General features: G+C 45.5%; 1 protein-coding gene across 2 annotated transcripts; it reads left to right on the top strand.

Annotated features, from left to right (window-relative positions):
* Window positions 1-12,767: 12,767 nt before the first annotated feature.
* Window positions 12,768-20,080, top strand: LOC130528371 (uncharacterized). Of its 2 annotated transcripts, XM_057037647.1 has the most exons (6): window positions 13,678-13,804; window positions 13,844-15,708; window positions 17,431-17,585; window positions 17,847-17,991; window positions 18,236-18,517; window positions 18,607-20,080. In XM_057037647.1, exons 2-6 carry the CDS (start codon window positions 14,206-14,208, stop codon window positions 18,781-18,783), a joined length of 2,262 nt encoding a protein of 753 aa, XP_056893627.1. In that variant the 5' UTR covers window positions 13,678-13,804; window positions 13,844-14,205; the 3' UTR covers window positions 18,784-20,080. The 2 variants fall into 2 exon arrangements, with proteins under 2 accessions (XP_056893628.1, XP_056893627.1); XM_057037648.1 differs by lacking the exon at window positions 18,607-20,080 and having other exon boundaries at window positions 12,768-13,804; window positions 17,847-18,015; window positions 18,236-18,367.
* Window positions 20,081-20,083: the final 3 nt, after the last annotated feature.

Genomic DNA, 20,083 nt, shown 5'->3' with positions numbered 1-20,083 from the left:
GGTTGTGGGTTACTCAGCGATACTGTCACACAATTGAAACTCGTCACATCACCAAGGGGCGCTACCCCAGTGGAGAAGGGACCAATGAGAGGGCCCAGTGAGATGAAAGAGTTCCTGTAAAGTTTCTGCCCCCAGTAGTTACCTGATACTCTTGCAATGCAAGCACACCTATTATTAGTGAAAATGCTAGTGTCCTCCGCACATTTACTGCAGTGACTTATGGTGGATTTAAACAATTTTGTCCAAATAAATATCAAAGACTTTGGGCATAATTAGCCCATTATTGGCTTTGTGGCTTTGATGCTCTGAAATCCCTTTGAGGTAAAGTGTATATATATATATTAAGTATATAAATGTTATATAGTTATATTATCATTTCGAAATTAATAGAATTGAGGAGTGATTATATATTACATTTATTTACTCGAAGATAGATTAAAAGACCTCAAAATGTTCTCAACATTCACCACAGCACTGTCAGGACAAAAGCAAACCAAGCTTTCTCCAAATGTGAAAGCGTTTACTCAAGACTGGGAAAGTGATGTTAAGAATCAGCTATTAGTCACCAAAACTGCACTCTTATGCTGTAGCCGGGAAGAGCGGCCCTTTTTAAAAGAGAAGGCAAAAACGCTGAACGACGTTCTGAATCTCCTGCAGGGAAAGACGTCTGTGAAAAGTACCAACCTGAGAGAAGAGATGGAAACGCTAAAGACACAGCTGCAACATATGAAAAGTGATTACGAGAAGACAGGGGCAAGTTATGCACTTCATAAACGCCTAAACAATGACCTGGAAATCGAGCTCAACCGGCAATTTAAATTGACAAATGACGCCATGAGAGAAAAGAGGTCCTCCTTCGCAAAATTCAAAGAATGAAGGAGTTGTACAAGCAAAGGTTGGACAATTCTCTTGCTGCCAAAGGCGGCAAGATCAAGACAACCAGCGTACCGTCCATGCAACAAGCTGCTTATCAAACTCTTGCAGCCACACTGAGCGACCAGGAGAAGATCATCCACACTTTAAGGGAGGATCTGTGCGAGGCTGAGGCGAAACTGAGTGCCAGCCATCATACGATTCAAAGCATGAAGGAGTTGCACTCTCACAGGTTGGAAACTTCTGTTAACATCGGGACGAAGACGGCCGGAGTCCCGTCCATGCAAAAAGCTGCTTTTGAAACACTCACAAAGACGCTGAACAATCAGAGGCGGATTATCACAAAGTTGATGGATGATCAGATTGAGGCTGAGATGAAACTTCATCAGGACAGAGTGAGTTTTCAAACAAAGGAGGAAGAGCTGCAAAAACAGGTGCAGACCTTGAAGCAAAAGCTGGAAAGCCAAAAGATCGTGGCCACTAGAAGGCCGAACATTTTCGTCCAGGTTTTCCAGAGACTCTCCAGGTGGTTCTTTTCCTCCCAGAGCATCGGGAGCATGTGCAGATGGATCCTAACAATATGACCCTTTCTTTGAAAGTGACAAAGGAGATTTATGGATGAAGTTAAAGACGTGAAGTTAGATGTAATGAGGAGGATGCAGAAGAAAGGGTTGAATGAAGACAGTGGGGAATCTTTAGGGAACAGCCAAAAAAAAGAAGCTGATCCTCAAGAAGGGGTTCCGTTGGAGCACAGTGTCATCTCAGACACGTGTCCACTTTTTTACATTTCATCTTGGAACAGTGTAAAGGTTCCCTGGAACGCAATGGTCCCCAGAAACGGACGTTTAGACAGAACCAGAGCTGGCTGCCCAACCAAAATGAGCAACCTGGGGGGTCCTAAAGCGATGTGATCTCGTGGATCCAGTGTGCAGGTGTGAAAAAGAGTTTGAGACGGTCTGATGGAACTCCAGTAACCACCCTTGACTGTATTAAAATTCCTTCCCAGGTAAGAAGGGTGGCAACATTCATGTCTGAGCTTTTATTATTTTATTACTTTTCTTGAGTACTAGTTAGTTCCATTGACATCCAGAATTTACACTGTGTCCAAAACCACCCCCTATACCCTAAATAGTGCACTCAATAGTGTGCACGCCATTTTGAAATAGTGTCCGAATTCGTAGTGAGCAAGGACTCTGTTGACTGCTAGAGAAGAGGTGCTGTTAATTTTTACTTTGTTAAATGCACAATATGTACGTTTTGTCTTAAAGTAACTCTTTCTATGAAGTGGGTCTGCCACCTACTTGTTTCAAAAGTTGTCCTTGTTATCCAATAATGTTCCACAGCATTGTAAAAATCTTGTCTTATCTTATCTTATTATTCCTCACGGCAAAAAAAAAATGCTGTGAGGAGGGCTTATCTGTCCACAGATAAAGAATGACCTGTAACTGTAACTGTTTAGCAGTTAAAAAGAGCCAATTTTTGAAAGTTCTTTGCATGCTCTATATTTTAAAAAAGTGAATCTAATTGTTTGCAATTAATGACAATGGCTGTTCAATAAATTTCCTAAGTGATATTCTCTTGTCTTTTCTCATGATGTATTTTTGCATTTTTTTGGTGTAGTACTAATCATTTTAAACTGATTGATGAGCAGGGGAGCGGTCAATCACCAAAATCTTATTAAAATTAATACTGAAGCACAAGTTGGAGAAACAAATATCACAATTAAGTGTGGACTGTTAAATATTAGATCTCTTTTGTGTAAATCCCTGTTAGTGCACGACCTGATAGCGGATCATCACATTGATTTATTTTGTCTTACTGAGACCTGGCTTCAGGAGGAGGAGTATGTGAGCTTAAATGAATCTACTCCTCCTACCCATCTTAATTATCATATTCCACGGGTTACTGGTCGAGGAGGGGGAGTGGCAGCAATCTATCACTCCAAGTTATTAATTAATCCCAGACCAAAACATAGCTTCAGTTCATTTGAAAGCCTGACTCTTGGCATCACTCATCTGAACTGGAGGACAGAAAAGCCACTTCTGTTTGCAGTTGTATATCGGCCCCCTGCTGGGCCACATTCAGAGTTCCTGTCTGAGTTCTCTGACTTCTTATCTGACTTGGTCCTTAGAACGGAAAAAGTCATTATCATTGGAGACTTTAACATCCATATGGACGTTATAAACGACAGCTTTAGAAATGGCTTCATTTCATTACTTGAGTCAGTTGGTTTCCTCCAGCAGATAAACCAACCAACTCACAGCTTTAACCACACCCTAGATCTAGTCCTGACTTATGGTGTTGAGGTAGAACATGTGTCAGTGTTCCCTCGGAACCCAGTCCTGTCAGACCACTCTTTGATCACTTTTACATTTATGATTAAGGATTCTTCTATGCTCAGAACAAAGTCTTACTATAGCAGATGTCTTTCAGATAATGCTGTAGCTAAGTTTAAGGAAGTGATCCCTGTGCTGATCCCAGGACCACCGTGTGTTTCCCCAGGGATCAATCATTATAATCTTAGCCCTGCTGAGGTTGACTCTATTGCTGAAGGTGCAGCAACCTCACTGAGAATCACGCTTGATTCTGTTGCCCCCCTGAAAAAGAAAATAGTAAATCAGAGGAGGTGTGCCCCCTGGTATAATTCACATATCAGGACCCTCAAGCAGAAAGTGCGAAGACTGGAAAGGAAGTGGCATTCTTGTAAGATAGACAGCTACCATGTAGCCTGGAAAGACTGTCTATTAGTATACAAAAAGGCCCTTCGCAAGGCTAGAACAGCTTATTTTTCTTCTTTGATTGAGGAAAATAAGAACAACCCCAGGTTTCTCTTCAGCACTGTGGCCAAATTAACCAAGAGTCACAGTGTTTTAGATCCACGTATCCCTTCTTCCCTTAGTGGTGAAGACTTCATGAGCTTCTTCACTGATAAAGTTCTTGCTATCAGAGAGAAAGCTAACCAGGCCATCCCTACAACTGGACCATCACCAGATGTGCCGACTGTGGGAACATGCAGGGTCTCCAACGAGCCCTTAAGCTCCTTCAGCCCTATATATTTTTCTGAGGCGTCATCGCTAATTCAGAAATCCAAGACCACTACGTGTCTTTTAGATCCCATCCCAACACACCTGTTGAAGGATGTTCTACCACTGATAGGCAGTTCTATCCTGGACCAGATCAATGGTTCTTTAGTGTCAGGTTATGTACCCCGGTCCTACAAGGTGGCAGTGATTAAGCCGTTGCTTAAAAAACCATCACTGGATCCTGATGTCTTGGCAAATTATAGGCCAATATCCAACCTTCCTTTTATCTCTAAAGTTCTAGAGAAGGTGGTGGTGACTCAGTTCCTGGAGCACCTGCAGAGGAACAGCCTGTTTGAGATGTTTCAGTCAGGCTTTAGAGCTCACCACAGCACAGAAACAGCACTTCTTAAAGTCACTAATGATCTTCTCATAGCTTCAGATCATGGACTGGTCTCTATGCTGGTTCTGCTGGACCTCAGTGCTGCTTTTGATACAGTTGATCACAGCATCCTGTTACAGAGACTGGAACATGTGATTGGGATTAAAGGGACAGCACTAGACTGGTTTAGATCATACTTATCTGATAGATACCAGTTTGCCCATGTCCACGGCGTTCCCTCCTCATACAGTAGGGTTAGCCATGGAGTTCCTCAAGGTTCCGTACTCGGACCAATCCTCTTCACATTGTACATGCTTCCCTTAGGGAACATTATTCGGCAGCATGGGATAAATTTTCATTGTTATGCTGATGACACTCAGCTCTATTTATCCATGAAACCCGAGGAGACAGAGAAGTTAGTGAAGCTCCAGACCTGTCTTAAAGACATAAAGTCCTGGATGTCTTCAAATTTCCTCCTCCTTAACCCAGGAAAAACTGAGGTCATGGTGTTTGGTCCTGAACCTCTCAGGGATAGATTAGATCACATGATCACTCTAGATGGTATCTCATTAACATCTAGTCTCTCTGTGAGGAATCTAGGAGTAACTTTTGATCAAAATCTCTCCTTCAACTCACACATTAAATTAGTTTCTAGAAGTGCCTTTTTTCACTTGAGGAACATCTCAAAGATCAGGAAGCTACTGATGCAGCCTGATGCTGAAAAGTTAGTCCATGCATTTGTTACTTCCAGGCTGGACTACTGTAACTCCTTATTATCAGGGTGTCCAAACAACTCTTTAAGAAGCCTCCAGTTGATCCAAAATGCTGCAGCCAGAGTTCTGACAGGTATTGACAAAAGAGATCACATAAGTCCTGTAATGGCGTCGCTTCACTGGCTGCCCGTTAAATTTAGAATAACTTTTAAAACCCTTCTTCTGACCTACAAGGTCCTCAGAGGTCTAGCTCCATCCTACCTGGAGGAGCTAGTGATACCCTATCAGCCCAATAGACCGCTCCGCTCTCAGAATGCTGGTCTACTTGTGGTTCCCAGAGTTTCTAGGAGTAGAATGGGGGGCCGAGCATTTAGCTACCAGGCCCCCCTGCTTTGGAACCAGCTCCCTGTCCAGGTACGGGAGGCTGACTCCATCGCTACTTTTAAGATCAGACTCAAAACCTACCTCTTTGAAAAAGCTTACTGTTACTAATTCAGTAGTTCCAGTTACTATCATAGACAGACAGATTATCACACTTAGGGGGTCGTCTAATCATTGGGTCACATCTCAGTTATGCTGTTATAGGCCAAGGCTGCCGGGGTCCGGAAACATGATCACCTGACAGGCCTCTGTCACTCCACTGGGTCATGGTTTCCTCTCCTTTCCTCTCCTTTCCTCTCCTCATCAGGCAGACTAGTTATGCTGATTCTTGTGTAGTTTTTCTGCTTCTCCCCCCCCCCCCCCCCCCCCCCATCTATTTGCAGGTATCACTGCCATCGGAGCTGCATAATGACCGCCGGCCCCGTTGAAGTGATTGTGCATATTTTTTGTGTGTGTTTCTGTGCTCTGTGCCTCTCCTCCTCCTCTCCTCTCCTCTCCTCTCCTCTCCTCCTCTCCTCTCCTCTCCTCTCCTCTCCTCTCCTCTCCTCTCCTTCTCCTTTTCCTCTCCCTCTCCTCTTCTTTCCTCTCCTCTTTCCCCTCCTCCTCCTTCTCCTCTCCTCTACCTCCCCTTCACTCTACCTCTCCTCTCCTCTACCCCTCTCCTCTCCTACCTATCCTATCCTCTACCTGTCCTCCCTCCTCTCCTCTCTCTTTACCCAGCCGGCCATCAGCAGGAGGGTCCCCCTACATGAGCCTGGTCCTGCTCAAGGTTTCTTCCTGTTAAAGGGGAGTTTTTCCTTGCCACTGTTGCTTGTCTGGGGTCAGGCCCTGGGATTCTGGAAAGCGCCTTGAAACAATTTTGATTGTATAAGACGCTATATAAATAAAGATTGATTTGATTTGATTTGATTTGATTATTGAAACATATAACTACAGCATATAATGACTAGCTTCTATGTATAATATGAAGAACAGCTCCATTTAAAATGCAAAGTTTTACTGTTATTCTCCCAGTTTAAATAGTTTTTTGCCTGATGGTTCCACGTTAATTTTACAATTTATTGATGTACAATAAGTAGTTATATGTAAAAAGTACAAGAAATGATCTATGTATATTAAAAATGATCCATGAAATTATTTTTTTTTTGTAGAATTAACAGTTCAGCCTTTGCGTTCACTGTAAAACCATTTACATATTTTTTCTGTAAAGTTATCGACTGTCTCTGGTAACTGGTAATTCTCTGGTAACCCCAGCTGCCAGCTTTTTCCTTTATAAACGACGTTCTTTTTTTTTAACAGTTTGGGTGTATATTAAAAATAGTTACCGAGAAACAAAGCAGAGACCAGACACCAGTCATTTTCTCAGATATTGTGACATGTAGGATAATAGTGTGTATATTTAGGCAGTAGTGATAAAGTGTTACATATTGTAAGGTTCACACTTCCTGAAAATTACAGTAAAAAGAGGGACATTGGCTGTGTTTCTGGCAGGACACTTGAACGGAACCACAGGTGGCACCACATCTGTTCCAGGGTAATACGCTGATCCGGGTTGAAAAAAAAAACAGCTCTTCAAAAACTTCTTACAGTCTGAGGAGGGTAGACGGAGAGAAAAGTGAGCTCTAGCACGAAAGCTGCATTCATTAATTACAAGTTCAGACAATTGCAAAATATTAATAAAGAAAAGAAGCAGTAGCATCTCTTTACCTTCAGACACTTTCAACTCCATTATGGTCTGAGTGAAGAAATTTTCGCAGAGCTGCATCCCTGTTGTGAACAAGTCAGTACTTTCACTGAGTAGTTGGAGGAGGATGCAGCCGAGTTGCCAGACAGTGGTCGGGCCAGCTTCATAGGTTCCCCGGTGGTTAAACTCTGGAGGTTCATAGCAAGAGGTTCCTGTAAGGAAAGAAAAAGGTTTTGAACTAAAGTGCCCACTTAAAAACTCCAAATCAGATGTCAGCATGAGTTCAGCCATACCGGCGTAGCTGCGATATCCTGGCGTCACAAAACAGCCACAACCAAAATCAATGATGCGCACTCGAGGAATGAGCCAAGCATCATCGTATTGGATGAGTATGTTTTCTAGTTTTAAATCACGGTGGAACACGCCTGCCTCATGTATTTGAATTGCAGCTTCCACCAGCTGCCTCATGAATTCCTGATGGACAAAAAGAAGAGTTAAAGAACATCCAAAGATATTATCAGACTGACCTCTGCAGTGGTGGGAAGCGGTCCACTATATCACGATAGCCAGTGTTATTACCTTAGGCAGGCCTTCGTCTATTTGGCCTTTGTCGTACTCCAACAGGTTCATGCAGTTCTCTGGCCTCTCCATGATCAGTAGGATTTCATCATCCAGGCTGGTCCATGCTAATGGTGATATGACGGCATTTTCCCCTACAGAGTCCCCTGCTGTCATCACCATCAGTACCATCTCCAGTGGGGCGCAGTGGAGCTCACCGTTTATCACCTGAAGAGAGGAACACAACATGCTCATGTGTGGTTTACTGCTGGTCATCAATAAAAAAGGAACAGCTCCTGAGTTCAACAGCTGACATGTAGGATCAAAGTTAGCCTTACCACTGACTGGTATTTGACCAAGGTTTCATCAATGTGCTTAATTGCCACCTGCAGGAAAGAATCATGTGTTGAGGAGAGCAGTGACAATTATATGTGTGTTTGGTGTGATTCAATAAAAAAGCACTTACTGGAGATAAATTGTCCGTTCTATAATCACTATACACCGTTCCAAAACCTCCTTCTCCCAGCTCTGAAACTTATACGTAGTTTTCCTCATATTCTTCTGCAAACACAGATTTACTACAGTGCACACACACACACACACACACACACACACAAACACACACACACATACACCCTCCACAATAAGCTCACCTCTGCTGATGGGCACCAAGACATGCTTGGGCCTTGCTGTGGTTGATGGCTGCAGCTCAGGAAAAGGGGACACATTGTGGTAAGATGTTACTGATTCAGTCTTCTGTCTCTTCCTGAGAGCTTCTCGGTCTGACTAGGTCTTTCGTTTTCTGCCTGGGTTTGAAATGTCCTTCGTCCCACTCGAGTAGTGGGTTCGCTGAAAACCATTCTGTGTGCTGCCGTTCGTCTGCACTCAGAGCCAACCTTCCTCTTTTTGCTCACCACCCTACCATCCTTCCCTGCGCTGGTGGTTGGACTGGTGCTGTTCTCTGATTATTATCCATTTTAAACTTTTGTATAAATGAATCAGACCAGTATTAAAACATGGATTTGTCTTCTCTGATGTTGTAGTCACCTGATGTTGAGGATTCCTCATGTTTGCGTTTATTGGAAGAGACACCCATTTCTGCTTTGTACCACAGCTCGACAGTCAGTGTTGCACAATTTGTTAGTATATTAAACAGAGGACCTTTGTTGACTATACCTTTGTCTTTCATGCCAAGATTCTTTCATCCCTCTTGGCTTGATGTCTTCATATATGTCTTTCACAAAGGCTTTGGTGTTTGGTTAGGGTTAGGGTGTTTTTTACTCTGAACAAAGTCTTTATTCTTTGATCCCACCTATCGTGTTTTCGTTGTCTATTTAAGGTAGTTTTCTTTGTCACCTGGACAGTTTCTCCTCTCTTTTGATGACGTTCCGCCTTCTATGCAGAAGGCATCTTCAGTTCTGAACTTGCTGGGGACAGAGCTTGAAAATATAGCCCTTGTGGAAGACCAGTTTGTGTCTATGGACAGAACCAGCTTGTGTTGGGTATTAAAAGCCGAGCTGTAATGGGATGTTATGGGGGATGTTGCTGCTCAGACATTTATCCCGTTCAAAATGACTGACCAAGTCAGATAAGAAGTCAGAGAACTCAGACAGGAACTCTGAATGTGGTCCAGCAGGGGGCCGATATGCAACTACAAACAAAAGTGGCTTTTCTGTCCTCCGGTTCAGATGCGTGATGCCAAGAGTCAGGCTTTCAAATGAACTGGAACCATGTTTTGGTCTAGGATTAATTAATAACTTGGAGTGATAGATTGCTGCCACTCCCCCTCCTCGACCAGTAACACGAGGAATATGATAATTAAGATGGGTAGGAGTAGATTCATTTAAGCTAACATACTCCTCCTCCTGAAGCCAGGTCTCAGTAAGACAAAATAAATCAATGTGATGATCCACTATCAGGTCGTGCACTAACAGGGATTTGCACAAGAGAGATCTAGTATTTAATAGTCGACATTTAATTGTGATGTTAGTTTCCCGAATTTGTGCTTTGGTATTAATTTTAATAGGTTTATGGTGATTGACCGCTCCCCTGCTCTGTGCTTGGTGAACTTTTAACCGTGGAGCAGAGACTACCTCTATATTAATCAATCTTTATATAGCATCTGTTACAATCAAAATCGTTTCTAGGCGCTTTGCAGAATCCCAGGGCCTGACCCCCAACAAGCAACAATGGCAAGGAAAAACTCCCCTTTAACAGGAAGAAACCTTGAGCAGGACCAGGCTCATATAGGGGGACCCTCCTGCTGATGGTCGGCTGGGTAGAGAGAGAGGAGAAGGGGGAGGACAGGTAGCGGATAGAATAGGTAGGAGAGGAGAGGTAGAGGAGAGGTGAGGTAAATTATGCTGCCAGTGGAGTCAAGTTGAGTGGGTCAGTGGGGGTCCTAGCCTCCTCAGTCACCTGAATGAAATCTTTAAGGATAAAGGATAAAAAACTTTATTGATCCCACATCGGGGAAATTACACGTTACAGCGTGGTGTACAATACAGAATAGTACTAAAAAAATAAAATAAAAAGACTCTTATATTATGTACATTACTATGTACATTATACAGTATATACAGAAATCAAAAATTATGTACAGAAGGAATGTCGGACAGTGTGAAGAAAAATGAAGGTGCAAATAAGATGTGCAAATATTCCAGACATTCCAGAGGTAGGATGATTAGTTAGTGGAAATATGCCAACCCTGGTTTTTTGGTGCTACATTAAGTGTTGTGCATGTTGTACAATCTGACGGCAGTTGGGATAAATGACCTGCGGTAACGTTCCCTTTTACACCGTTGGTGTAACAGTCTGCTGCTGAAGGAGCTACTTAAAGTCTCGTGTAGGGGGTGAGAGGGGGTGTCCATAATTGATGTCAGCTTGGCCAACATCCTCCTCATGCCCACCTCCTCAATGGAGTCCAGAGAGCAGTCCAGGACTGAGCCAGCCCTTCTGACCAGTTTGTTGAGTCTCTTCCTGTCCCTCTCTGAGCTTCCACAGCTCCAGCAGACCACAGCGTAGAAGATCACTGATGCCACCACAGAGTCATAAAAAGTCCTAAGCAGTGTCCTGCACACTCCAAAGGACCTCAGTCTCCTCAACAGATGAAGACAACTTTGGCCCTTCTTGTACAGGGCGTCTGTGTTATGAGTCCAGTCCAGTTTATTGTTGAGATGAACACCCAGGTATTTGTACTTCTCCACGATCTCAATGTCCAAACCCTGGATGTTCACGGGTGCAATGTGAGAAGCCTTCCTACTGAAGTCGATCACCACCTCCTTTGTCTTGCTGGTGTTGATGCACAGATGGTTTAGTTCAAACCAGGCGACAAAGTTGGTGATGACCTCCCTGTACTCCAGTTCGTTCCCCTCAGACACACGTCCAACGATGACTGTGTCATCGGAGAACTTCTGGAGGTGGCAGCTGTCAGCTCTGGCTGAAGTCCGATGTGTAGAGAGTGAAGAGGAAGGGAGAGAGAATTGTACCCTGCGGTGCCCCCGTGCTGCAGACTACCACGTCGGACTCACAGTCACGGAGCCTCACGTACTGTAGTCTGTCGGTGAGGTAGTCGGTGGTCCAGGCAGCTAGGTGACAGTTGACAGTCCCTCCATCTTCACTCTCAGCAATGATGGCTGGATTGTGTTGAAGGTACTGGAGAATTCAAACAACATGACTCTCACAGGGCTCCCAGGCCCCTCTAGGTGTGAGAGTGACCGGTGCAGCAGGTAGATGACAGCATCATCAACACCAATGCCCGGTCGATATGCAAACTGTAGAGGGTCCATCTTGCTGTCCACCAGCTGTCGGAGGTGGGTGAGAACGATCCTCTCCATGGTCTTCATCAGGTGAGAGGTTAAAGCCACTGGCCTGAAGTGGTTGGGCTCCCTGGCGTGCGCAGTCTTAGGAACTGGAACCACACATGATGTTTTCCACAGTAGTGAAACTCTCTCCAGACTGAGGCTCAGGTTGAAGTTGTGCAGGAGTACTCCACAGAGCTGATCTGCACAGTCCTTGAGTAGTCTGGAGTTGATGCCATCAGGGCCAGTAGCTTTCCTCGTCTTGGTCCTCCTCAGCTCCTTCCTCACCTGATCAGCTGTTATGGAGAGGCAAGGTGTGACTCCTGGTGGGTGAGGACGGGGGTTGGACTGTGAGGGTCGATCTGGCAGGGGGTGGAGGGAGGTGGCGTGGTGTGAGGAGAGAGCTGCTGGTGCCGGAGGTGTTACGGGGGGAGGGGGGGATGGTGATGTGACAGCACAGTCAGGTCTGGGCTTTGATGAGTGGGAGAGGGAGGGGCAGCACAGTCGAAAAAGGAATTCAACTCGTTTGCCCAGTCCAGGCCCCCAGATTCAGGGCCTCCCCCGCTGTCCTTTGTGTGGCTTGAGATGGTTTTTAGGCCTCTCCAGACTTCCCTGGCATTGCTCCCCTTGAGGCGCACCTCCAGCTTCCTCCTGTAGCTGTCCTTGCCTCTCCTTATCCCCCTTCTCAGCTCCTTCTGGACTCTCCTCAGCTCCTCCTTGTCCCAGGATCTAAAAACCCTCTTCTTCTCATTCAGCAGGGCTTGTAGATCAGGGGTCACCTAGGGTTTGTTGTTGGGGAAACACCGAACCTTCCTGGTAGGCACGGTAATTTCCAGACAGAAGTTGATGTCGTCCGTGATGCAGGTTGTCAGGCCGTCGGTGGCTGGTTGAACCCCCGGGGCAGACAGAACATCAGACCTACAACCTGCTTTATTGGTATTTCAAAGATTTCAAGTAAGTTAGTAGCCACACATTCCTTTTCTAAAACATCCAGATGGGATGGGGAAGCCCAGAGCGGGTCCATTTCATACCAAGGCTGAAGGAATGAGCCAGATAATATTCTAGGCCAGAGGTAGCGATGGAACCAGAGGCAGCGATGGAAACATTACTTGTTGCCGTGGAAGCGGGCTGCTCATCTGACCTTTCTCTATATGACAAATCATCATAATCAATAATTTATTTCATATTCTATGAGTTTGATTATGGTGATGAATCATGATGTCTTTTTATTTTGATGATGTATTATTGTGAAGGGCGGTTTTGGTGCATGTTTATCTATAGACAATAAGGCAAAAAATGTTTGCTATTGTGACAAAGTAGATTTGGAATATTTCCTAAATGTGGAATTTTTCCTTTATTTCTAATAATTGTAACAATGAGCAGGAGGTTGCTATGGGTATTTGTCTCCCTCTTTGGGATGATCGGCGCTACTGCATGCTAAACTATTGAGGATTTCAAAACCAGTTAGTTGAGGGAAATCAGATTAAATCGATTTATTTTTCCATGTATGTATGTATGTATGTATGTATGTATGTATGTATGTATGTATGTATGTATGTATGTATGTATGTATGATCAAATCTAGAATATTGTTGAGACGCCAAACAGCAAGGATACAGAAGGAAGGCTCAATTGGTGCTGACTGGGTTGCAGCGCGTGAAGGAGATCCAGTTAAAAAGGAGCATTTCCACCCCTAGACTTTGTCACCATGGTAACCTGAAGCATCTATGGTCTGTGGATTCTTGAAGTTTTAAATTATTGTCAAAGCTCTGAACAGGAACCTTCCCTTCTCTGCTGTGTCTCCACCTTGTCTTTGCTAAAACCACCTCATGAATGTTGGTCACAACATTTCTGCAACAAAACGCTTGCTGGCCATTGATTGATGGACCTTTAGTATTTTAACGTGTTACTGAAGAATCAGAGTCAACAGCTAAAAGCAGAAGCAAAATTCCTGAAGTATGTCCAGAAGATGCTGGGATCTGCTCAGATTCTTGGTCGTCCACTTCAAAATGGTGATATGAACAGCAGCAAATTCAGTGATTCTTTTATTTTTGCTGGATGAGGAAAAACAATATTCTAGATTTGATCATGATGCGTGTTTATATCACTTCTCCTTACAGTTACCACTGATCTAATGTCAGATGAATCAGTTCCATTTTAAATGATCCAATTTAGAGGAGAGCACATCTGTGTGTGTGTGTGTGTGTGTGTGTGTGTGTGTGTGTGTGTGTGTGTGTGTGTGTGTGTGTGTGTGTCTCAGGTGGCTGTGCTGCCCCGACAGCGTTTTATGTGACTATGATGTTGGTAACTGTTGGCTGTCTAAACCCAGCTGGATGTTACGGCCTGTCAGAGCTGGAGATCATATCTGTCCCAGTCCCTGCTGGTCCCTGCAGGTCTCTTCTGGAGCTGACAGTCTCTGCTGGTCCCTGCAGGTCTCTTCTGGAGCTGACAGTCTCTGCTGGTCGCTGTTAGGCTCTGCAGGTCTGCTGGACTTTGCCGGTCCCTGCTGGCCTCTGCGGGTCCCTGCTGGGCTCTGCAGGTCTGCTGGACTTGGTGGATCCCTGCTCGCCCCTGCAGGTCTCTTCTGATCCCAGCTAGTTCCTGCTGGTCGATCCTCAGTGTGATGCTGCAGCCTTTTCACGGGCACGAGCTTCCAAATTTCCTCTGCTCGCGCTGTCTTTACCTTAAGCAGCGCGTGCACGGCTGAAGGTCACTCAAACGCTAAAAAGCTTTCAGCGCTGCGGTCCAATACCGCGCATGCGCACTGCCGGAGGACTGTTACACAGACCGCAATATGGCGAGAATGCCTGGCAGCAGAGACGCAAAACAGGAGCAGATGAATCGCCCCGAGAGGACCGAGCCTGAGGAGCACCATGAGGAGGATGACATTCAAGAGGTGCAGATCACCGGAGATGAGGAGGGTGAGGAGTCCGACACAGACGCTGTGGAGCTGGACTGGGAGTCAGGGAGTGCGTTGCTGGACTCCAGTGGTTCCGCTGAGATGCAAGCGGTCCATATGCGGAGTATGGACCGACGGGAGGAGGAGGGGGAGGCGGACCCGTTGAGTGGCAACATCTCAGCTGAGCTGGAGTATCAGCTAGAGGAAGAGCTTCAGCGGCCAGAGCGGAACCAGCTGAGCGAAAACACACGCCTGGCCACACGGTACGCAGTGCGAATCTTCAGAGAGTACCTCAGTGAGAAAGCACAAAGTCCGGACTTTGAAACTCTGGACAAGGACGCGCTCTGCGACGTTTTGCGCTCCTTTTACGCAGAGGCGCGCTCCAAAAGTGGACAATTGTACAGCAAGTCCTCTTTGATCAGTATCAGGAGCTCCCTGAACAGGTACCTGAACGAGCCGCCCTATTGTCGCACCTTAGACCTCACCAAGGACCCGGAGCTGCGGAGCGCCAACTTGGCCCTGGCAGCGGTTATACGCAGACTGGAGGAGCAGGGCGCCGGTCCGGTGGTGCAGAAACAAGCCATTACGAGATCGGACCTGCGGAAACTTTACGAGTCGTCCGTCTTCGACACAAACACCCCATACGGACTGCTGAACAAAGTGTGGTTCGAAATTTGCATGTACTTCTGCACCAGGGGCCGGGAGAACCAGCGGGAGTTGCAGGAGGACTCGTTCGGCCTGGCCGTGGACGAGGACGGACGAAAGTTCGTGTATTTTAAGGCTCTTGGTCCGTATCACAAGTCTCGCTCCGCCCTCTGGACCAAGAAGCGCCCGGACGCGGAGGAGGAGACGCTGCCGCGTATGTATGAAACGGGCACCGAGCTGTGTCCTTACGCCAGCTTCGTCCGCTACGTGTCCAAACGGAACCCGTCGTGTCGGGCGTTTTTCCAGCGCCCGCGAGACCATTGCTGCGCGAGCGACCTGACGTGGTACGAGAACAAAGCCATCGGGAAGAACCTGCTGGGCACGAGGATGCAGATGCTCTCGCGCTCCGCCAAACTGTCCAAGACCTACACCAACCACTGCATCGGCGCCGTCTCCATAGCAACGCTCAACTGCATCGTGGGCGCCGCAGACAGACAGACAGCGACGCTCTACGTCGACCTGGAAAAGGTCAAGGGTCGGAAAGTGTGTCATCTCACATCTGAGCCCGCGAGAGTCCACCTGGATGACGTGAAGCCGCCATCATCGAGGAGCACAGAGGAGGACTCGGGGGCTCCGCAGGTGAAGAAGATGTGCATGCGCACGGGCACAACCGCTGAGCAGGACGGGGAACTAATGGAGCCGGTCAGAGGAACCAAGCCCCGTAAACCATCCGCAGGGTCGTGTCTCACCCAGGTAACAGGTTCCGGTACCCAGCTGGTGACGCAATCTTCAAAATGTGTACATTCTGTCAAACTTCTCCGATGACATCATTGATTTTTTTTTAATATGTAGATATCCGCATTTTGAATTCACCAGAAATAATTAGCTTCATGTGTTTTTGATGATTTTAGTGCAGAATAATTAGCTTAAATAACCACCTTAATCTTTTATATACTTTTATAAAACAGTAGGGTAGATAGTGCCACATTAGTCTCCATGTGGATGAACACAAAGGGTCCTGGTCACCTCTCCTGCTCTGGCTCAAAAACAGTAGCATGAGACATTGTTTAAAGACCTTTTCAGGACCTCCGGTGTTAGAACCCATCATGAATTCTTCTAGAGGAGCTACTGCGGCCCTCAGTGATGTATCATGATTGCTAACATTAATCCGCCTTAAACACATCCGCACCAAAACTCAAATCACTCTAATCAAATCATCTTTATTTATCATCGTCTGTTACAATCACGGTTGTCTACAGACCCTTTCCAGAATCCCAGGGCCTAACCCCAGACAAGCAACAGTGGCAAGGAAAAACTCCCCTTTAACAGGAAGAAACCTTGAGCAGGACCAGGATTATTGGGGGGGGTAGGCCCTCCTGCTGATGGTCAGCTGGGGTAGAGGGGGAGGAGAAGGGGGGGACAGGTAGAGGAGAGAATAGGTGTAGATGATGAAAATACATTAATGACAACAAGCTGTAAGAGATGGTTTGGTCAGCAAGGTCAGAGGTCAGTGCACAGCTATGAGGTAATGAGGTCGGGGATACCTGTACATGGGTATCTAGAGAAGCTCGTCATATTCTGCCCTGGGATGTACAAGCAGGTGTTCCTCCTAGTGGTCTCCTTGTTGAGTCTGAGAACAGCTTTAAATTGTAACAAAGCCTCTGATGAAGCCCTCAGACGCTGGGGCTTCCCTCACATGACACCTAGGGAGGTTTTCTGTCAGGCATCTCCAGCTACTCTTCTCTATTCCTGTGCTTTTCTCTCTACTGTTGGATTTCTCTTCTTCAGAGCTCTACAGGGTTTTAACTGACTTCAGCACAAAACTCTGAAGCATAAACTAACTAATTTATGCAGGAATCATGTTGAGACCAGGCTGCCACTCAGGAGCAACAAAGATTGCGTTGAAAACAGAGATTATTCCAAGTACTAAAGCTCAAAAGAGTGAATAGTTAATCTCACTCCACTTGATCATCCTCCTGCAGTGACTACACTGGCCGGTAGGGGCACACTCACACTAACTTTAGTAAACAAACAATGTTAATTTATTTTATGCTTTTTTCCGGTCATTGAATTAGATAAATCAGATTTCTAACTATAAATAAGTTCCTGTGATGATCAAAATGCAATGTGAACAAGACCATATGCGTTCATTTTAATATAAATCCAAATATTAATTTAGGAAAGCATTGATGAGATTACAGTTTTTACAAGTTTTTACATTAAAATGTGTCCTTGTTGCGCATTTATTCTGTCTATAAGCAGCTCTCAATACAGTTCCAATGATTCTTTGCATCTCAAATAACTGATCCAGTCAAAATTTTATTACAATGTTAATTAATTTGAGGTTATTGGTATAGACAGCCTCAAATGACCATCAAAGTAACACACATACACACATAATCTGGAGACAGTTGAAATAATGGGTGTAGAGCAGCTCGTACTAATGCTCTCTGGGTGTTTTCCTGATGCACCCAGGACAGCAGCAGCAGCATCTGTGGGTCTCCTCTGGGCTCTGGAGGGATCCCGACACCAGCCAAGCTCAGCAAATCGAATGCACCCGTCCACATTGACGTGGGAGGACAAATGTACACCAGCAGCCTGGGCACGCTCACAAAGTACCCGGAGTCACGGTGAGAGTCCCAAAACGGGGCAGTTGGGGACCACACAAATTGAAATAATTTGCATTGAAGACTTGGATCTGAAGAAGGTTCTAAATGAAGCTTCAAAGTGGTTTTGAAGAGCAACTTGAAACCTTCTTGAAATCCAACAGTGGAAAAGCAATTTTTAACAGGCATTAAGATTTTGTATAGTGTACATATGTGTGTGGTCAGGTTGGGAACTGCAAGTGGCTTTTCTGTAAATACATTGTTTTTTTTCCTTATTTGGGACAGAATCAGTCGTCTCTTTGATGGAACAGAGCCCATAGTGCTGGATAGACTGAAGCAGCATTACTTCATAGATCGAGATGGTCACATGTTCCGTTACATACTGAATTTCCTGAGGACGTCGAAGCTTCTCATCCCTGATGACTTCAAAGTGAGTGTCTAGAGTTCTCATCAGGTAATGTCACAGTTTATAGTTGAAGCATATAATCCGCTCTCTTCCTTGCACCCATTATTGACTGTGATGCTGATGTGTTCCTGTCAGGGTTTCCTCAGCTCTGGGGGTGACTGCAGGGGGGGGAGTGAAAGCATTAGGATGGGCCATGAGCACCAGGCTGTGATACAGATCTTCTCACCGTACTGCTGTGAATGTTGTGTTGGTTCTTGTTCCTCTGCAGGAGTTCTCCTTGCTGTATGAGGAGGCCCGTTTCTTCCAGCTGACTCCTCTGCAGTCCCAGCTGGAGCACTGGAGGACGGAGCGGGAATGCGGACAATCGTGTCCAGAGTGTGTTGTCGTTCACGTGGCTCCAGAGCTGGGTGAGAGGGTCAGTGTGAGCGCGCAGCACGCGGTGATCAAAGAGGTTTTCCCAGAAGTCAGAGACGTCCTCTCTGCCTCCCTGAACTCCACACACATCAGTCGCTTCCCGCTCAGTGGCTGCTGCCTCCTGAACTCTGTGCAGGTAGACGACGCCTCAGCAGAGACCTTCCTCTCGTTGGGTGTGTTGGTGTCACACCTGTGATTTTGTCTCTTTTCTTTGTGCGCCTGCAGGTTTTAGAGCGATTTCAGCAGAGCGGCTTCTGGATCACATGCTCATGTGGTGGTGGGGTGGACTCATCCCAGTTTAGGGAATACATTCTGCAGAGGGAGGGCAGAGGCAGCAAACAGCCCCAAGCTCTGGCCCACATCAAGGAGGAGCCCGAGGATTGTCCCGGTGAAACTCAATGAAGACGTGTGAAACATTGCGGTTGTCAACATCAGCTCATTGAACTGTGCTGCTCAGCTCTAAGCTGAGTGGCGTTTGCCAACATCAGGGATGATTCCAGAGTGGGACCATTGTCTGGGACAGGACCTTATATTCCTACATACACCGCTGAGAGGAGTTCTAGCAGGAAGCAGCTAACTGTGCGAATTGAGACCACAAATTTAAATCTCTGCTGAGCAGAAAACAAATGTTCTGGCTTCACAGTGCAAATATTTTAGGACAGTTAGATGTCAATGTAAAAGAATTACTGCAACAACTCAGAAGCAGGAAATTACAGCAAATGCCAAGAAATGTTGGGACGTTTCCTCAAATCGGAATTCTTAGAGAAAAATCACATTATATTGATTTACTATTAGAATTGTAAATATTTCCGAGAGCGTTTTATAATTCACTGATTTTGAGAAGGGATTGTTTAATAAAAGAGTCACTGCTGATACTCTCGATTTATGCAGGAAATCAGCAAACATGTTGCCAACAGGTGAGATTTCACCATCTAGCATGTTCTTGGACACTTGCTCCCTTCAGACTGAGAATCGTGGGAACTTCTGACTCCACAGGCTGATAGAAAATGTCCTGAATAAGTCCATGAGAGTGAACCAAAACGATGGCTTTGGTGGGATCATTGATGAAATCCGCTGGAATATAGTAAAACTATCGTATTAACACCAAAATACAGTTGACATCATCGCCCACCTGTCAAGGCTTTTGGTTCAGAGGGGCCATTAAGACCTGCATATTTCCCCAGGATTAACTTGCCTTCTATCTAAAGTTTAGATAGAAGGCAAGTTAATCCTAAATTAGGTAAGTTAAGGTTTAGATTCTAAACCTTTATTCTACAATCATAAAGAAGGCTCTGAGACAGAAGATGGTGGATGGAGGTAATTGGACTATTTATACAGCAGATTTGACTCATTTCTGACCTCTCAGAGCACTTTCCAAGACTGGTGCCATCAGCCCAGCACCATGGCAACGGTCGTCAACATTTAGCCTGTTTCATGAGTTAAACTTCATTGTTAAATCTCCTTGGTGACAGTTCAGCCCACTGATCCAGATATGTGAAACAGATCTAAAACAGAGCCGCAGTTTCAATCTACTCCATAAATCCTCCTGATTTCAATGGTTTGATACACAAAGATAAAGCTCCTGCACTGTATCGTTTATATAAAAATCAGTGTTTGTGTGTTGTTTTTCTGAACTGGACCTGCTAAAACAATCATCTTCAAAGCAATGTTTTTAATAAAAAAAGCATATTTGTGTTAATGG

The sequence above is a fragment of the Takifugu flavidus genome, chromosome 7, assembly GCF_003711565.1.
Source record: "Takifugu flavidus isolate HTHZ2018 chromosome 7, ASM371156v2, whole genome shotgun sequence".
In the NCBI taxonomy this organism is placed as follows: Eukaryota; Metazoa; Chordata; class Actinopteri; order Tetraodontiformes; family Tetraodontidae; genus Takifugu; species Takifugu flavidus.
This window is presented reverse-complemented; position numbering and strand designations above follow the sequence as displayed.